Source organism: Ochotona curzoniae, unplaced genomic scaffold (assembly GCF_017591425.1).
Source record: "Ochotona curzoniae isolate NIBS_2020 unplaced genomic scaffold, NIBS_Ocur_1.0 contig_2754, whole genome shotgun sequence".
In the NCBI taxonomy this organism is placed as follows: domain Eukaryota; kingdom Metazoa; phylum Chordata; class Mammalia; order Lagomorpha; family Ochotonidae; genus Ochotona; species Ochotona curzoniae.
The window spans coordinates 19,624,396-19,645,156 of record NW_024465582.1 but is presented as its reverse complement, the minus strand read 5'-3'; the positions used below and the strand labels follow the sequence as shown (position 1 = coordinate 19,645,156).

The window sequence follows — 20,761 nt, the reverse complement described above, 5'->3', positions numbered from 1 at the left end:
TGGGACTTCAGAAGCTCCCAGTTTGTTCAATAATCTTCTCATTGCTTGTTTCATTGAAGCTTCAGAGTGTCTTCCATTTTGCCAGTCCCAGGAGGAAGTAATAGTTCCTTATACGTCAAATTAGGAAACCAAGAAGCGCACAATTAATTAGCTTCACAAACTTAGTTTGAATCCAGTCTTTCTGGTTCCATAGACAGTGATGTTGGTTGCTAGAGTATTTTTATGACTGTGAGTTTCTTTTGGGCTGATGTATAAATTGTGGATATAGAAGCGGAAAAGATGGGTAAGACCAAAACTCCGTGGCTTGAACTAGTGGATGAAAATGTTATCAGATTTTTGTACTTTGAGTTCAAGTACAAAAATCACATTTCAATGCTTAAAATATGTTAAAGTCCTTTGGATGCAATATTTAAGTAGACATTGTAAAGAATAGTTAAAAGGCACTGAATGTTAACAGTTAATTGTACAAATGATCTTTAGTACTCATTTGTATTTTTTTAGTTTAAGCGTGTAAATATATCTAAACACTTCACTTTTATGCAATTTTGCTGAAGTCTTTCAAAAATACTTCCTCTTCAATATTTGTATTTAATAGAAATGTGTTCTGGCATATTCTGAGCTGTGATAATCTTTTTCTCAATAATACAATTCAAAATATATCAGAAAATAAAATGTCTCATATAGACAAGAGATATGAACCAATTAATGAGACTGTCCAGTGAAAAGTTATGTATTTTAATGGGTGGAAAATAATATAAAAAAAAGAAAAATGTTCCAGATGAGTAGAAAAGTGAAACTCTGAATTCGATGGGCAGCACAGGCTTACAATGAGTTTTTTGCCTAGATGAAAAAAATCTAATGTAAATATTTGTATTCATCATCTTGCCATTTCTAGCAGTGGTATGTATTAGAAATAAAAGCTAATAGAGTTATAGAATAACAGGATGAAAAGGAGATGCACAAAGCAGCAGCATCCTCTAATATAGTTTGTCAGTGGATATAATGGCGTATGTGTCAACATGGTTAGACTATGATTCCCAGCTGTTTGGTCAGATACTAAGCATAGAGGCTGCTGAGAAGAAATCTGTGACTGTGATTAATATGCACAATCATTCACTTAGAGTGCAGCAGTTTATTTGCAAAAATCTGAGAGATCTTTCCAAGTCCTTAAAAGCAAAGACTAACATTTCCTGAAGAAAAAACAGTACTTTCCCACACTGCAATGTAAACATCTTTCATCAGTTCACATCCTGCGTGGTCCACCACATGGATTTTGCACGGCGTTCAGACCTGTTAGTTTTCACAATAGTGCATTCCATTTGTAAACGTACATCTCTTTATGTATGCTATTGGTTCTCTTTCTTTGCAGGAACCTACTGAAAACAGTGGCCAAACTATAAAGCCCAGAGAAATGTCATGATTTTCCTAATGTCACTTAATAAATGGTAGCAGGGCTACCAATAAAAAGATAAGGAAACTGGGTCATAGAGTTGTCTAAAATTTCAATTACGAGGCTCGAAGAGAAATTAAGCTCTGTAAACTTTCTACTTGGTCTTCCTAGTGAGATGCAGTCAGGGAATTAAAAATCCTAAAATTCAAACCAGGTAAAATAGAGAAATTGTTTTTTTTCTTTATCAAAAGATAAATCACATGTGGAGAATCCCCCCCCCCATTTAAGGTAGTTTTATTGTGTGTGTGTGTGTATTATATACACACCTTTGTGTTCTTTTCAGGGTATATAAGCTCAATACATTGGAACAGAAATATTTTGAAAGTATATTTTGGAGTATATTTAGTATTTAGCATACCCGCTAAGTTCCATTTGAAATATTCATGTTGCACATGCGAGGGCAGTGTCCAGCTCTGCCTCCCAACTTCAGCTTGGTGCTAACACAGCTGCTGGGAGGCAGTGGTGATGGCGCAGGTAATTGGATTCCTTGCACCTACAGAAGAGATCTGCATTAGCGTCCTGTCTTTTAGCTTGGGCCCTGGGAGAATAAACCAGAAGATAGAACATTCTCTCTCTACCTCTCCAATTAAAAAAAAAAATAATGTATTTTTGCTTAAAAATATTCCACATATTCAACAATGACATCATCCTCTTGGAATTGTACTTCATGAAGCTAGAACAGACAAAAAGAGATAAATACACACGCTGTTATTGTAATCAGCTGAAGGCTCTGCCTTCTGGATACTTCACACACTGTGGGTTATTAGCGCCATTTTCAAAATGGGAACATCTGGGACTAATGGAAGCCAGGTACATACCCAAAGTACTCTGAGACAAAGCACCTGACTTCCAGAGATACGCTGCCTTTGTTTCTTTCCATGACACCCCCAAAACACCGGCATTTCATAGCAGAGTGGTTTGTACATGTTTTTTCGAAGAATACTACGGTGACCTAGTTGCCACCCTATTTTAAAGAATATGTGGGTTTTACTTGTAGGAATATTAAGACATGCCTGCAGGAAAACAAAACAAAACAGTATGTCTCTCGTACCGAAAGATAACCCTGCCTTATCCTCTTGGAACTACAAATTGATTCTATGGGAGAATGGAAGATTTGATGAAAAGGATGAGTGATTTTCTCCAAGTTCCCCATACTGTTCCCTTACTGTGGCTGGATAATCTTTGGACTCAGTGTCTTATAAAATAGGCTTGAGGGTTCATTAAAATATGCTAAACAGGTTTAGTGAACTGAAATAATTTTTCCCACATTTCCTAGTTTTCTCTTTCTCCTACCTAGATGTTTATTGTGTAAATGTAGTTGCATGTCCTTCAGGGAAAAAAAACACTTACACAACAGTGCCACGGAAGTAGCTGTGTTCCATCTTCATGCTCTGGGTGGCTAAGAGCCAGCACCCTTGCAGCCTTTCTCATCCATTCCTACCCAGGCCTCACGACATCTCTCATCATGCTTCTAAGATTCCATCTCCTCATCAGAGAACCTAGGCAGCTCTTTGGCGGCTCTATGAGTTATTTCTCTTGAGAGAGTCCTCTCTCTCTCTAGTCTGCCAAGGGATGAAAATCCAAACAGTCCCATAGATCACTTTGGGTAGTGCCAGATATGTTCCACCAAATGTTACAGACAGTAATTACAGCGTGTCCCTGGGAGAGGCGGCACTTTTCTTTCAGCATCAGCTTCAGTCTTGCCCGCCGTCATGAAACCTACTGGACCAAGGCAGGTTTTTCCCTAGAAATTACTCAGATTTTTCAGGAACGGAGACTGAAAGGTGGGTGCTGCATATTTTTTACTATGAAATGTCTGCAGCACAAGTGCCAGGAGTTGAAGACGAAACTACCTTTAATTTCCTGCCTTAGCCCAGCACCACATTCCCCCATAGCCCAAGTGCTGGCAGAGACCATCCTTTGGTGACCAGCTGAGATGTGGGCTCTGGCTGAAGGAGAGGCCTCGCCTGGCAGAGTTCCCCCCACCCCAAAAAAGGAGCGCTCTTGGGTAATTTCAAAGTCCTGAAGGCTGGCTGGAAAGTCTGTCCCTCACTACCCCCAGAGTGCACTTGGGAGGCAGGTTTCTTTGCAAACTGTCCTTTTACACGAGGGATCAGGAAATCACACCAAGAGGGCACAGCCAGACCTTGGACAGAGCAGTTAAGTAAAATCAAGTTGGGGGTAGGGCGAAGATACATTCATAACACAAGATCAAGCCAAGGGACGCTCAGAAGGGCTATGGCTACAGGAAGCACAGCCGCTCAGGAGGGGTAAAATTGGAGGAGGGTGTCTGGAGGAGCAAGCTGAGCACCGACGTCAGAAACAAAAGCGCCAGCGGAGTCAGGTGCAGGCACTCAGGGAGCATGGGGTGTTTTGAATAATTATTAAAATTAGCATGTGTCTGCGCCATCCTGTGGGTGTGGCGCAGAGCGGAGTGTAAACTCCAGCGGGCTGGAGCAAACATTGGATTAGCGGCAGCAGCCTGTCAGCCTGCCGGAGGAGCGCGAGGAGCAGCGCGCTGCACGCCGCCCGCCACCCTCCACCCGCCACGATGGCTTCGTCCCAGGGGAGAAACGAGCTCAAATTCGCCGACTGGATGGCAACTCTCCCGGAGAGCATTCACAGCATCCCCCTCACCAATTTAGCCATCCCAGGTAGGCGCGTGGAGGCTGCCTGCTACCCGGCGCGCGGCGCCCATTGCATGCACCTGCCCCGCCCTGCTTTATCAGCCGCTAAACGGTAACTTGTCGCGGGGCCAATGGAAGGAAAACTCGGGGTTCTCTAGGATGAGGTTTGGTAGCTTGGGGGCTTCCTAGCATTCTCCAAACCTCTGGGGGACTCTGGCTCCAAGAGGCAAGGTGACTGTGCCCCTCCGTCCTCCCCCCCCCCCCCCCCAAGTCTGAAACTGTCTGTGTGCGCAGGGCTGGGGCAGAGGAAAACGCATTACTCTCTCACGATTTGCCCTGTAGATTTGAGGGGTGGGATGATTTTGGAGTCTGGGGGTGGCCATACGGGGTGAGCTCCAGCTGCGCCCCAGGGCTCGACTCTGGCCCCTGCACCTGAGTCCATCCCTGGCACAGAATTGAACATCTTTGGTAGATTCTCGGTTCGAACCTATTCGAATCATTAATATTCGTCCCCAGTCTCCTTTGAAGAGACAAAAACGCTCCAGAAGAGTGATTAAAGTTCAGGGACCTACAAAGGTGAGAGCGCGCCCTTGACCGGGAGCTAAAAGGATGGCGAGAGGCAGATGACACCGTTTCCTGATCTGCTTGGACCCAAAGGGCCCTGGCTCAGTGGTCACCGTCTGGAGTGTCTGGTCCCAGGGCGTGTTAACAATGTATCGCGCTCCGGCTGGGAGCTCCCTGCTGACCCGGCGCTTGCTGCCTGGCCCCAAAGGCCAGCAGGGGAACCTGCGTAGGCAGCCATGGGATTAACCGGGAAATAGTATGGGTGGGGGGATTGCGCCGCTGTGCCTACAGCCTGTAAGGAAGCGCAGCCAAAGCCGGGAAGAGTGGGAGACATCAAGAGGTTTCAGCATGGCGCGAGTGAGTTGGACCAGAGAGCTGGGCAGGTTTCTGCGGCAGGAGCACACAGCAGCCTCTAGTGCAGGTGGCCGGAGGGTGGGTCGTTGCAGGACATTTTCTAACGCTGGTAGCTGCGGACTTGGCCGGACACACGTTGTTACCAATTTGTGCACGTGGGCTGAGGGAGCACACACCTGATCCTGCTAAGTCTGGGCTAGAGGGCAAATTACTCATAGGTTGTCCACCTGAGTTGCATGGTTAAGTTCAACCTTCTAGCCTCCCTCCTCTGGAGTTGGCCCATTCAAATTCTCTAGCAGTCATTGAGCAGAACAGTAAAGGATCCCTTTTTATGTCCCTTGTCCTAGCTCCCCCCACCACCACTAGTTATCCCCAGAAAGTAGAAAGGAAGTCCCTTTTGAAATTCCAAGTGGTCCTCTTGGAAATTACTGGAATGTTAGTAAGGCGGGTGGGTGCCTGTGGTGGGCCAAGCTACCCCACCATTGCTGGTTCCAGAGCGCTTGTTTCCTTTTGCCCTGGTTGCTCACCCAGCTTCTCAAGGAAAAGAACACTCCAGCTTCTCCACTCTGCACCTGCCTGGCTCTCTGGGTGAACCTGGGAATAGGTTCTTTTAAATGAGCCAGTAGAAAGCACACAATTATGCTGGCAGAATTCCCGTCTCCCTTCCACAAGCTTTCCCATCGTCTTGTTCCCCGCCTACGTTGTTTCCGGACAATTGTTTCCTTGTGGTCTCACCTCAATGTTTTGTGAATGCTCAGGAAGCAAGAAGCACAGCACAGCCTTCTTACAGGTGAGGGACTGCCCAGAGAAGAGCCTGAGCTGGCCTAGCTGATTCTGTGGACGGTGTGACGCCATGCCTGAAAACGCCTTGTGTGTCTGTAATTCACTCTGCAAAGCATGGCGAGGCATGTGGGCTCAGAACATTCTTCTCCAACCCCCACGAAGCAGGTCATGTTGGTATTATTCATTTTATTGGTGAAAAATGTAAATCTCATTACAGGCAAATGATCTTCACTCAGTTTGTTGATCTCAACCTCAATTAAGACCAAAGGAAAGATCCCCTAGGAATTTGGGAGGAACAGGTCTTAGCATTTGGGGCTGGGTGATTCAGTAGCAGTAAGGACGAGAGCACTTCCAAAAGATCATGGAAAAAAAAAATAAAATGAAAAGTTGGTTACTTTGGTGTGAAAAAAATATTGAAATCTAGGTGCAGCTTTTTTTTTTTTCATAATATGGGTTTTCCATGAATCTTTGGAGTTCTCTTGTACTAACTAAATGAAGAGAAAGAACTAAGTATTGCTAGAACAGGGCAATATTCCTCTTCTCTCCATAAGACAAAGTGGAAGTGTGCAATTAGGGGCTGGTATTTTGATGATAGAGAAAAGACACAAGGTTGATGGCACTGAACATTGTGGGCATTTCCTTTGCTTTCTCAACTCTGTCAGTGCTATGTGCAAATGTGTCCCCTGTAAATGCTCACGTTCTCACCCCAAAACATCTTAGCATCTCCCCTTCCCCACATTTTGCAAAATCTGTGATTCTATTTCTGTGAATCTATAAATCAAGCTTGGTAGGTCCAGACATGTGAAGTCAGGTTTTAAAATAAAATGAGCTTGGCACCTCCTTTCTGCCTTGATACTGAGAGTTTGGGGAAGAAAGATGTTCAAACTTTGATAGTCAAAGCAGACTAATTGGAGACTATTAAACACTAATGGAATAATTGCCTTAAAATCATGCTAATAGCTTCCTGGCTGCTACTTGTTTACTTGGCCAGTTGCTAGAGCTTGAATTAAGCAATTATCTCCACTATTTAAGCCCACTCTTGGTGCACCAGACAAGTGTTTCTGTAGAGGGCAACTGCTGCTCAGCCATCCTCAAAGCTTCAGGTTTTCCTAGGCGAAGCAACTGGAGAGTGAAACAGCTGTTAGAAGGCCACGTAGCTGGGCCAGCTGACCCAGATTTCCCAGCGCAGGAGCAAAGAACAAGGTGCACCCCTGTGATATTCCCGATCATCAGTGCAGCGCTGGCACCTCTCAGTGTCTCTGCATCCTGAATGCTTGATGAACCCCGTTGCTCATGCCTGTTCCGCATTTAAATGGTTCAGTAATCTGGTATTGACTGGACTGAGCAATTAGGTTAGCAACTGGTGTCGGTGGTTGTTCTTGTAGTTCACTTTTCGAAGGAGTGGCATTGCCAGATGCACTGATAGCTCTCAGATGTCAGTGTCCTTTATTTCTCTCTTTGAGGGTGCCCAGTTGAGTTTCATTCATCTGTATTTGTTGAACGATGGGGTTTTGGGATGTGAATGGTACATCTTCTCACCACAGACAGGTGAGAGAAGACAGATACGGATGCAGGAAGACAAAAGATCAAATTCAGGTGAAGGTGAGTGTGATGAAAATTGGACATCTTTGAAGCACACTTTTGCTGGTTCCAGAATCATTGCGCAAGAAAAACTGCACATGGATTTTCAAATCTGGGGTCATCAAATTTGTTTTAAAACTTTGTTTCCACAATGTAACATGGATGTAACATCATATAAAAGCCCCACCATGGCAATAAATACAGTTTTGATAATCTAGTCACAGGACAGGGGGTCCTTGCATAGTAAATCCAGAAGATTTGGAAGAATTTAGCTCAAGGAAGGGGGCACTATGCATTTTCTGGTACGTGATGAAAATATTTCTTACCTAGTACAGCAAAGTGATCATGCAACGTTGATCAACCTGTCAAGATGTTTAGGGACTGGAACTTGAGAGAAGTGTGTTTTCTTAAGCAAGGAGTTACACATTTCATTCATAGAATAAATGTAGAAATACCTTGTAAATCAGTAATTATACTTGTGATTGTTTTAGTTTCCTTTAGAAAGTGCCAACACCATTAATAAAGCAACAGTTTCACTCAAGGAAGCTAGGTGTTTGTACGACTCTGGTTTCTGTGTTTTGTAATTTTTAAATTATTTATTCATTTCTGTCGTCACAATGAACTCTTGCTGAGCCAACAGAGTTCTTTTACCTTGTCTTTCCGATTTACTAGTTTGTGTGAGTGTGTGTGTTTCTAATTTGCTATTCTTATTTAAACTGGGACACCAGGATGGACAGGATGGACCTGTGATGGGGTCTAATAGCCAAGGCACATTTTTGGCCCAGTCTTTTTAGTGAAGATGGTGACAAGGAAGACCTTGTCAAGGCAATTAAAAAGCAACACCATCACTAAGGATAGCTGTCTTTCCACCTTTGTGATTCCATGTTTTGCTTTTCCTGTTGTTGAAAGGGAAAACTGTCAGACTGCATAGACCATAAATTGTTTTTTTCCTGATGCCTGGAATTTCCAAAGTGCCTCATGGACTGTTTTTTCACACGACTCTCAGTGGTCTTCTTCAGCTTTGCTTCTCAACGATGACCATGAATCCATAGCAGGGTCCACAGGGGCTTGGTTAGAATTGTAGTGTCTCAGCCCCCACCTCTCATATCATCTCAGTGACAACTTTGTACTAACCAGGACTTCAGCATATCTCTAAGGGGAATTTATCCCTAGGTATCAGAGCTGAATTTAAATATAAGCTTTTCATGGGGCTCTTCCAATTGGGCAGTACAATCTATCCACAAGTGATCAAACTGACAATAAGACTGAAAACCAGAACCCCATAATTGACTCTACTAATGGCCCTGGTAGGGAACATTTCTGATAGCTGACATTAGAGTTCACCGGGAGCCTTAAATGTGAGTTAATTGCTATTTAAGTGTTCAAATTAGGTCACTGTGATAAATGTAAAATCTTGCCTCTCATTTCCTTAAAATCTGGCTGTTCATGGATATTGGCCATCAACAGCACCAACAATCATCCAGCTTAGTGGACACTAATGACAATTTAGGAAACAGATCTGAGTTGGTTCTTTGTCTATTTGGGGGCACCCTTGCCTTACACATGCCCAACTGCTTTTATTATATTTAAAAGGTGTATGTTGGTTCAGTGTAAGCTAGATTTTCCAGCATCACTCGAGTAAAAGTAGCCTCATGTGTGCAAAATATATTGGTAATCAGCATCAGGAAGTCATGTGAAGCAAAAGCAAACTGTAAATTGGCTTGTATTATTTTGGTGTTATTTTTTGAGAGGCAGGGAGCTCCCATTTGTTGTTCCATTCGTCAGATGCCCCCCAACAAATCCTGAAGGGTTTATTGAAGCTGTGAGCTGAGAACTCAGTCCAGGTCTCCCACGTGACAGATTAGCAGGACTCCAAGTACCTGTGTTGACTCTCTTGCCTCCCAGACTCCACAGCAGCAGAAAGCTGGGGTCAGGATCACTCAGCTACTGAATACTGGCCCTCTCTTATTGGCCCTGGGCATCTCAAATACTGGTACGAGCAAAGTGGTATTGACAGAAAGGAAATGATCAGTCTTGATTGTGTTTGTAAGCCACACCTCACTTATTGGAAGCATGGTTACGTGCAATTATAGCATGCTTAAGTGTACATAAAGTCACTTGTTTGAATTTCAGTTGTTCTAGATAATGTAAAATGGTTACATTACACATAGACAGGCACATTTCTCTAATGGCTAGATACCACAGTGTTTATATGTTGACCTACTTTATTCATGGAAATTTATTATAGCTTACTTGAAGTTTTTCTTCTCTTGTTTAATTCCAACACCATGCAATCTGAATCGAAAGAGTAAATTGTAAAGAAGACTGTTGAGTGCCAAATGTCAGGACTAACAGTAGGGAAGATTTGCAGGGAGAGGAAAGATTAACCAAAGAATACACACCAGTGCAAAGATAGAGTTCTCCAGAAGTAAAGTCAGAGTCACGATATTGTCAGTAGTCCTAGTTCTCCCAAATATCTACTGAATAGAAATCTACAGATGAATTCTTAGGTGTGGCCTTTAAGTCTATCAGGAATGTTCCACAGTATCTGATATTTTCATTCATTTCTATTTGGGTGAAGCTTTCAGGAGTTAAGTTTGCTGCTTTATGTGAGTTATGCCTTCATAGTTTTATACCCAAAGCATGACCACAGGTTAAGTAGGAATATCTAAGCCAGTGCTGTGTCTGAGGAGACTGAACAGGGAGGATGTTGATGTGTAACAACCAACAGTGCATCCCAGGGCTGGGTCCTCATTTTAGGAGCTACTAATCCCAACCTCTACTGCAGTGCTTTCTGCCATTGCTACTGAAGCCAGGAGTGTCAGCACTGTTAAAATTTCCCATCATTTTGCCAGGACTTTATTGATTATTTTGCTGTGCCCTTTTGCCCTAGGATACAAGCCTGTGAGGGCTGAGCATAAAACAATGTGTGAGATGGGATTTTGTTCTCTACTATGCATTGTTTTCAATGTTAGCCTACTTTGTGTCAACTTTATCTTGGCATAACTTTCTTGTCAGGAAGTTTCTTGAACTTTCTGATAAGTGCAGTTATAATGGGTGCTTTCTAATCATTCTAGATAGATCTCAAGAAGGAATATAGCTAGGGTTCATATATTTCCCTTTCTGTGTTCTGAAATAATATAAATAAAGGTAAACAATCTGACATAACCAAACAAATTTTAGGCATCTTAGTAATGTAATTAATATTTTTGACCCTTCATGGATACATGAAATCAGAGACACACATAACACACATACATATGCACACATTATAATTCTTGTTTCTTAAAGGGGTGGACTATGTTTCCTGGAAAATGTATTTGTTATTACCAGTGAGAATGCCTCTCACCAACAAATGCTTATTTTTAAGCATGAGTATACATGCTGTGATGGATCCATCCTGAAATACTTACCTGAAATACTTAAACACAGTCATGGAGTTCATTGTCTTCAAGATGTCTGTACGTCTTCATGTTTCTCCTGATCTGGATGAGGCTCCAAAGCCCAGGGGCCAAAACAGTATTTCAGTCACATATTCCAGATGGTTCAGGCAGAATCTGCTGTGAGAAGTTTTCCACAGCACCCTGTGGTGTATTCTGCTCCATTAAAGGGGGTCAGAGAAGGGCAGGATGAGAAAGCAATATTCCTGAGAAGCAGCAAGGATTAGTCACCTCTGGCAACCAGGTGCTACAACAGATGGTCCAAGGATTTGTTCTGTGTGCTCTTGTTATGCTCCTGTACTTCAATACAGATCCGGGAGTGGACAGGGCTTCCACTACTCTAACACGCCAGCCAATGTTACGTTTACACAGAAGAGTGCTTTCTGTGAGTTAATTTTTATGAAGCTGCTGTGTTTGTCCTTAGTCAACATTATAAAAGCTAGCATGGCTCTTCAATCCATGTGCAGCATTGTTTCCTGGGGGAGAGGGAGCTATGATGAAAGGTAATCTTAGTTTCCTGGACTGCGTTTTTGGAGGTCCCCACTCGATTGCTGGGAAGAAGAAGATAGGTTGGAAGGAGTGTTAATAGGCAAATGGGAGCGTTATCTTAATTGCATGTTCCATGCCAGACACGTTTGCTGCCATATGGAGTCCTGAGAAGAGATCACTAGCCACATTTCCCCTGCTACCTAACCTGAGCCTTTCTCAAGTCAAAGGGTGCCCAGTGGGCATGACAATGCTGCTAGAGTGGAAGGCTGCAAAATGTGAAGTTCTGAAGTTTTGTCGCATCTTTGTTACCTCATCATATCTTTTTATGTCTTGTCTATTCCTTGATGTATTATTAGAGTCCATGGATGCCCTTAATTCTCTTGTCTCACTTTTCTTATTCTACTTACTTGGAAAACCTCAACTCAAATTCAACTTTATACCAATTCTGATCCTCAGTGAGTGAATTTTACTAGAGAAAATTCAAACAGATAAAATGATTACATGTATTAGACATTTCTGACCATGAATTTTAAGTGGGCATTTAGAATTGACAAAGTCTTATTATACTTCCTTAGTAAAATATTTTTCTTCTTTATGGAATATAAAATCAATACTTTCTTCTACCTCATCTGAACTATTACCTCACCTGTTATGGAAACTCAAAGATCCAAACAGAAAAGAATGTCCTCATTCCACACCCCTGTCTCCGCCAATTTGCTTGCATCAATTTATGTGTACTTTGTAGTTTCTTTAAACAAGAAAAAGGAATGTATCTGCTTCTACCTCAACTTTGCCACTTCTGTTATAATGCCATCCACTTGAATCTTCTGATTCCTCCTTCTTTTATCTGCTCTCTCCTTCACCATTATTTTTCTCTTCCTCGACAGGGTCATTCCAGGTGGCATACACATGAACATAATATCCTCTTTTAAAAATTCCCTATTGAATCCCAGACCTGCCTCTCCATCCACAATGCTGTTTTGTTGAGGCTTATGGAGACAGCCTGTCTCCGGGCTGTTGTTTTGTTTTCTCTTCTTAGTCCATGCAAAGCACACTCTTTTTCCAACCACAGCGCTAAAGTTGTCCTCACGATGGTTGCCAACGATCTACGTTTAGCCAAAGCTAATGCTTACTTTTCTATTATCTTAGTTTGTCTTTTGCAAACATTTGAATTGATTCAAGCCTCTTCTTGAAATTTATTCTTCCTTTGGCTTCTTACCCTGTTTGCAGTTTTTATTGTGGTAAAAGCAGAGAGCGTGAGATTAATCTTCTTAACATATTTAAAAATACACATGTAGTATTTCTGGCTTATATTGCCATGATGCAGCACAGACTTCTGCAACTTTTTCATTTTACATGACTGAAACTTTATATTCAGCGAGTAGGAACTTTGCCTGTTTCTCTCTCTACCAGTCTTTGGCAACTTCCACCCCACTTCTTACTTTGATGAGTTTGACTACTTTAGATAGCTCTTGTAGGTGGAATTATGCACGTAATATTTGTTCTTTTGTGATTGGTTTACTTAGCGTAATGTTCTCAAGGATCAGCCATATTGTACCATATGACAGGGTTTCTTTATTGCTTTTATTTTGAAAAATTCACTATTTGATAGGCAAAGTGTGTGTGTGTGTGTGTGTGTGTGTGTGTGTGTGTGTGTGTGTACAAGAGTGAGTTAGCTCCCATCAGCTGGTCACTCCCCAACCTCCCACAAATGCCAAGATGGCCGATGCCAACAATGAGAGCTGGGAACTCAGTCCAGGTCTCTCACATATGCGATAGGAACCCAACTACTTGAGCCATCTCTCTTTACCCCATGGAGTCTGCTTCAACTGGAGTTAAGAGCCCATGGTGAGCCTTAAACTCAAACACTGTCATCTCACGCATGAACCCCACAGCCAAATGCCCAACTGCTTCCATAATTATCCATTTGTATAGGTATAATTATCCATTTGTATTCAGTTTAGATTATTCCCATTTAATTAATAACATCAAAAACAGAGTAATCAGGATCTAGCCAATCATAATTCTTACTGTCTCCATCTACTATGATCAGGGGATTGCCATTGAGGATATCAGAATCATAGAACTTCCTTACAGTTTGTTGGAACAGGTGGTGTTTTCTGTGTTCCTCCAGGAAGACTCAGTGCTTAGGGGGATCTTGGTGATGTCTTAATAGCCAAGCTTGTTTCTCCTGGTGGGGAGCTAGATCTTCTGAGAAGCTTGTGCTGCCTCCAGAGTCAGAATGTCTTGGGTCAGTAGGTGTGCAGCATGCAGATATGTTTGTGTGTGTGGCATGCACCTGTATTTCTGTCTACTTCAAACTCAAAGCCTTTGCTTTGACTTTAGGAGAGCAGAGGTTTTCTTCTTTGTCATATGCAACAGCTTGGTAAGAAGAATCTTAGAGTTCTTTTTTTTTATGATAGGATAATAGTCCATTCTGTGTGTCAGTCGCAGATTCTTTATCCCATCGATCTGAAGACATTTAGCTTGTGAACACGAGAATGCAGATCCTGACTTAAGGCTGTCGTTTCAATCGTTTTGAAAAAATATCCCAAAGTGTGACTGCTCTGTTATACGGCAGATTTGTTAATGTTTTGAGGAACTAGCATATTGTACTCCATAAAAGCTGGGCCATTTTACATTCTTACTTCAATATCTCTATATCCTTGCAAACAGTGATTTATGTGATTCTGATAAGAACTATGCTTACAGGTATGAAATGACCCTAATAATATAAACTTACATATCATGCTGATTTTATTTTTACTTCAGTGCTCATTGGTAATGTCGGATACCCCTTCATGTGCTTCTTAACCATCTCATAATTCTTTGCAGAAATATATAATCTGGTTATCTGGTTCTTTCTCAAGTTTTTAGTCTGATTATTTGGTAGCTTTTATTTTTTATTTTTGAATTATAGGAGTTTATTTTGTAAATGCTTTCTTTCATTCTGTAGGTTTCTCTTTCACCCTCATGACTATTTCCTTTGTTGCAGAGCAGCTTTTCAGCTTGACATAAGCCTGCTTATCTGCTTTTCCTTTACGTGTCATACCCAAACAATCATTCCCAAACCCAATTTCTAAAGACATTTTCTATGTGTTTTCATCCTAGGAGTTTTATAGTCCCAAATCATTTTTTAAAAGCTGATTTTTGTGTGTTTTTTAAGTGTCCAATTTCATTCTTTGAAAGTGAGTATCCAGTTTTCTCAACATTGTTGAAATGTCTACCTATTGTGTAGTTTTGGTAGCCTCTGATAGGTAAATTGACTATGTATGGATTTATTTGAGAGTGATTGGCTTGTATGTCTGTATTGATGCGATTTCTATACTGTTTTGCTTACTACATTTTGTAGTATATTTTGAAATCTGGAAAGTTTGTATATCCAGATTTGTTCTTTATAGAGATTGTTTTACATCTTTGGAGTGAGTTTTGTCAAGTGATTTTTATGCATCTTATGGCATGATCATGTGATTTTATCATTTGTTATGTTAACATGCTATGTCACATTGATTCGTTTTCATATGTTGAAACATTCTTGCTCCCAAGGCTATTTCATTTGATCATGATGAATAATTCTTCCAGTGTGATGTCACATTCAGTTCGCTAGGATTTTAGGCAACTTTTGAATCTATTTTCATCCGAGATATTGACCTGTACTTTGTTTTCATGTAGAATCTTTCTCTGCCTTTGATTTTAAGGTATTACTGATTTCATAAAATGAATTGTGAGTGTTCACTTCTATTCTATTTTTGGGAAGACTTTGAGAAGGATCAACATAAATTTTGTGTTAAATTACTGGTTGAATTCACCTGCAAAGAAATCTTGTTCTGTAATTTTTTTTTCTTTGTCAACAGATGTTTAATTGATTCTAGGCTGTTTCTTCTGCTATCATATAATTGTGGCAGTCTTTTTTTTTTATGATTCTTTCAATTTCTTTGGCATTAGTTGTAATGTCTTCTATTTTATTTCTGCTCTTACTTACTTCAGTTACACTTATGCTCTAGCTTAGTTAATGTCAATGTTTTTATCTTTTAAAAAAATCCCAAAACTTAAAAAATTTTTCTATTATTTTATTGTTTGCGTTCTAATTTTCATTTGCTTGAATCTACTAATTGTGGCATTGTTTATTCTTTCTCTAGTTCTTTGAGTTGCAGAATTTGTTGTTAGATCTTTTTACACATAGCTAGCAGCTCTGTTAACTTTTTAGTTTTAGTGATGCTTTTGTCAGATCCCACACTGTGGTGTGTGTTGTTTTCATTCTCCATCTTGTTTTTAATCCAAGCATTTTCCGAATTTTCTTTTTACATTTCTTTTTTCTACAGGTCAGTCATAAATTTGTTCCTAATTCAAGTTTTTACACACTGATGAAAAGGTAAAGATAGTATGGGTAATGTATACAATGTAAGTACTAGTCAGTCATTGACAACCTCGTGGTGGAACTGGAGCTCTCTGTGTTAAGTAACCAAGTACAGGAAGATAAATGCCATGTGATTTCAGTCACATGTGGGTTCTAAACAAACCAAGCAGATCTCACAGAAGTTAAAATCATAACTAAGATTTATCAGAGTCCAGGAAAGGATGAGGAGCAGCAGGAGTGGATTAATGGATACCAAGCTAGAACTAGATGCAAGTCAGTAATTCTGGGGTTTTATTCCATAGGAAAGCCACTAAGATAGGATGCTTTTCTCTATATGAAAAGAAACTGGAAGATAGGATTTCAATTGTTCATGCTATAAAGGCTCATTAGATATTTGAAGATATAAATATATTAACTGTGCATTATTTACTATATACATATATTGAAATATCATGACATTCCAGAAATATGCACCCATTATACATACATAAAAGTGATTTGGATGAAAATTTTAAAACTCAAAAGTGTATTGTTTTAATTTCCATGCATTTATAAATCTTTCAGTTATCTTCCTGCTACTGCTTTCTTTATGCCATTGTTTCCAGAGATGATATTTGGTATGATTTCAATTTTTAAAAATTTCTGAAATTGTTTTTGAGATCTAGTGTGTGATCTGTCTTGGAGAAATTCCCCATGTACTTGAGAAGAATGTTTATTACTCTACCTGGGTGGAATATTCTACGTGTTTGATCTAAAGTGTAGTTCAAATGCAGTGCCTCCTTGCTGATTTTCTTTCTGGATGATGCATCCACATTTGAATGGGGGACATGAAATCAATTCTAGGCTGAGCACCCCTAAGCTGACTACAAAGTTAGAAATATTCCAGTATCTGAAATCCTTTGAGCACAAAATTGTGCTCAAAAGGTAACATATTCCAGATTGTTTTGAATCTCAAATGTTTGTCCAAAGAAATGGTCAACTGGTAAGGTCTATGCAAATATTACAAAAGTTTAAAAAAAAAAAACCTCTAAATTCTTGAATACTTCTCATGGTATGAATTTGGGGTGAGGAGTACTCAGTCTGTACTGTTGTTTTGTTCATTTCTACCTTTAATTCATTGATTTTTTACTTTATATATCTGCGTGTTCTAATGTTGGCTGCACATACATTTATGTCATTTATTCCTGGTGATTTTACCTTCTATATCTGGCAGTTTTGATTAAGTCTACATTTTCTGAAAAATATGTTTACATGTAGTTACTCTTTATCAAAAATATAATCTATATATAATAAAATATTCTCTTTAATACAAAATATATATGTGTGTATATGTAATTACTCTTTGAGAAATATGATCTATATATAAATATTATAATATTTAATACAAAAATATGATTTGTCTCATGTAAACATTTTCACTGTTTTCCTGGAATTTTGTTTTCCAATGTCAAACTTTCAGCTTATGCATGTTTTAAAATCTGAAATAAGTCTACATATCTCTTGGTTTTTACCTTTCATCTATTTCACATCTCTTGGTTGATAACTTTTAATTGATGAATTTTGGATTTCAATTCAAAATATGATAGGAAAAGACATTCTTTTGCCATTTTGTTATGTTCTCTGACTTCCAGCTCCTGTGCCACTCTTTCACCCTTCCCTTGGGTTTTATTTGGTTTTGTTGTATCTTTGATTTCTTTCTCACCTTCCCATGTTGGGGAGGCGCAACAGTAAGGGGTCTGCTATGGGTTTCACGGTGGTTACCATGCAGCTTACATTAACAAAAATATTGAGATGATAACTTCACTCCCATTAATGACTATTTTTACATCCATCTCTCACAATTTGATATCATTAGGCCCACACATTACATATTTTTGTCAATTTTACAAGTTTTCTTTTTTAGTATTTTTATATTGCAACATCAACATCCTAGTGTCCAAGTACTCTTTATTTGCCTATATATTTACTTTTACTGATGAAATATATCTTTTCATATGGTTCCAAGTTTTATTGAGCACATTTTGTTTCAATTTAGAGGATTCCCTTAAGCGTTTTTGTAAACAGAACAAATGACAATAAGTTCTGTCATTTGCTACTTGGGAATATATTTATTTGAAGAATGCTTTTCTCAGCTATGGTAGGCTTGGTTGACCATTGTCATGCTTTTCCCTTCTGACCGACTAAGATAGTCGCAGATATAATTTCCCTTGTACATCAAGAACCAGTTGTCTCTATCTGCTTTCAAATTTCTCTCTGCGTCATTGACTTTAAGCATAATGTATCTCAGTACGGATTTATTTGGGTTCTTCTGATTTTGCTTTTTTTTTTTTTTTTAATCTGGATAGCTATTTCCTTCACCAAATTTGTAAATTTGTGAGCCTTTAGTTCTTTAAGTTTTCTACTTCTTTCTTTCCCTAAATTCCATAATACACATATCAATCATCTTGATTGTCTCCTATATGTCCTGAAATATTGAACCCTTTTCCATTCTTCTTTGTTCCACTGATCAGACAGTATCAGATGTCCTGTTGGTAACAAAATAAATAAATAAATAAATAAAACAAAAACAAAGGCATTAATTTATTTTTATTGGATAGTCAGAAATAGAGAAAGGAAGAGAGAGAGGAAGATCTTTTGACCGCTGGTTTACTCCCCATGTGGCCACAACGGCCAGGGTTGAGCCAACGGGAAACCAGGAGCCAGGAGCTTCTTCTGGGTCTCCCACACTGGCACAAAGTCCCAAGGTCTTGGGCTGTCCTCGACTGCTTTCCCAGGTCACAAGCAGGGACTGGATGGGAAACAGGGCCACTGGGACATGAACTGGTGCCCATATGGGATCCTGGCTCATGTAAGGTGAGGATTTGGCCACTAAGCTACTGTGCCGGGCCTGGCAACTTTTCTTAACTTCCTTTTTTTCTTGGTAAAGTGTGCTATTGAATACTAGAGAATTTTTCAGTTGAGCTATCACATTCTCCATCTCTAAAGCTTCTGTTTGATTCTTTTGAAATTAATTTTGAAATCCTCATTTTGTTCACGTATTATTTTCTTTGTCAAAATCTTCATTTTTCCTACACTGTTTTCCTGAACTCTGAGCACTTTTATGGTGGTTCTTTTAAACTCTTTGTCAGGTCATTCATGTTTCTCTTTTTCTTTGTGGTGGGTTTCTGGGATTTATTTCATTGTTTGGATTATACCGTTTTCTTCCTTTCTTTATATTCTTCAAACCTTGTATTGACATATATAAAAACAACTGCTGCCTCTCACAGTCTTTACCACCAGCCCAGGTGTGGATCCAGAGGTCATTCAGAACATTTCAGGGGATGTGTCTTCAATGGACTTGTGTGTGAATTTCTCATTGCAAAGCTTTGCTAGTTTCTTTTTTTCTCTCAGGAACTTGTAGTCTCTAACTCCCTCTGGTGTCTGCTTGCTATACTGTCAGTCCTCTGAAGCTGCAGCACATTGTCTTGCTCCTTTTGTTCTCAGAAACCCTCCACCATGTAGAGTAGAGCGGGTTCTGTCATGCCTTGAGTGAGGTTAACTAGAAACCATTATCTTGGCTAGCGCATTGAAAAGTTAGAACCTTGGCTGCATACTCTACTCTTCCTGCCATAAGGGTGAAGGTGTTAGATGACCTTGGCCTCTGGGCTGTGGCACCAGTTCTTTGGAGCAGCAGTAAGTTGCCGAGCAATTTTGTTTTCACTAAGCATCAGAAATCTGGAGTATGTTGGCCCCATCCGCCCTGCTATACAGCTGAGACAGAAGGCAGTCTCTCTGAGAGCTTGCCCTTAAAGTTAAAACATGAAATATACTATATAGACCTCACTTTTTCTCTCTGGGGAGAAGTTGGGAACAGACAGTTGCAACTTGGTGTGGGAGATTGTGGAGGGGGCTGGAGATTATGCTTTGGGCACTGAGTGTAATGTGACTAATTTCATTGGCACCTGCTGTGAAGAACCCTCTGACTTGGTTTTGGATTCCTTTTGCATTGCTGTTAGCTGTCTCTATGAGAAGTCAGGAGCTCCCCATTCTGGCATCTTGCTGATGTCATTCCTTACCACACTTGTTTTCACCACTTCAGTGACTGCTTCTTCAAGGTCATTTTCATGAACTAAGTCTTTTCTGGGCATCTAAAGAAATCTTCCAGTATCCACAACTTAATCTTTTCCTTCCCCCTCCCTTTGAACTATCTTTATCTTAGATGCACATATTTAATCCAATGATTTCAAATAATGCCATGCTAATAATTCCCAAATTAATGCCACTTAATTTAGACATTTCTGTTGAAATCTAACCTCATGGATGACATTACTTTCCATGATGTACATTTAACTAACCCATAAATTTACATGACTTGAAAAGAATTATCTTTGTCACCACCGTTGACAAGTGTGCCCTTATCATGCTTTCTCTCAGTATTTTGTACCATTGCCCATCAGTTTCTCAAGCCCCAAACTTTTAGGTGATTCTTTATTTTCTTTTTTTTAAAGTGCTAAAACCACATCATCACTTAAGCTTGTTGGATATTTTTCCAACAATATATTTCACATCTTTCTACTCCTCAGTGCTTTCACTCTTAGCATCCTGGTCTCAGCACACTTGTCTCCTACATGGCTGCCCCAGTCATTTCCACACCAGTGTTGCTGGCACCACTTTGCCCCACTGCACAGGGAAACTCTCAGAAGTATCCACCAGATATGCCATTGGCCTATGTCAACTCCCCCACTGCAGCTTACTTGACTTTATCTTTGAACCTCAGTGCATTCCACTGTTTCCTTGCTCATTAAGCCAAGCATTCTTTCTGACCTTTACACTCTACATTTCTGTCTTGGATTCTTTTGGATCTTCATTCAGATTGCCACTGGGCGACCTTCTTCTTTTTCTAGTTGTCAGGATGTTACCTTCTCAGGGGACATTCCTAGATCATAATAGCCAATGTTTACTTCATTTTTCTTTTTTTTTTAAACATTTATTTATTTTTGTTGCAAAGTCAGATATGCACAGAGGCAGATATCCCATCTGTTGGCTTATTTCCCAAGTGCCCACAATGGCCAGAGCTGAACCAGTCTGAAGGCAGGAGTCTGGAGCTTCTTCCTGGTCTTCCAACAGGTTCAGGGTC

The 20,761-nt window shown here is 40.2% G+C and overlaps 1 protein-coding gene across 1 annotated transcript in view; it reads left to right on the top strand.

Moving 5' to 3' along the window:
* The first annotated feature begins 3,771 nt into the window (after positions 1-3,771).
* Positions 3,772-20,761, top strand: part of PLCXD3 (phosphatidylinositol specific phospholipase C X domain containing 3) — a 119,584-nt gene continuing 102,594 nt past the window's right edge. The window contains exon 1 of the mRNA XM_040977676.1: positions 3,772-4,104. Within this exon, the coding sequence (XP_040833610.1) occupies positions 4,002-4,104 (103 nt within the window). The 5' untranslated portion in view covers positions 3,772-4,001. The remainder of the gene's footprint in view (positions 4,105-20,761) is intronic.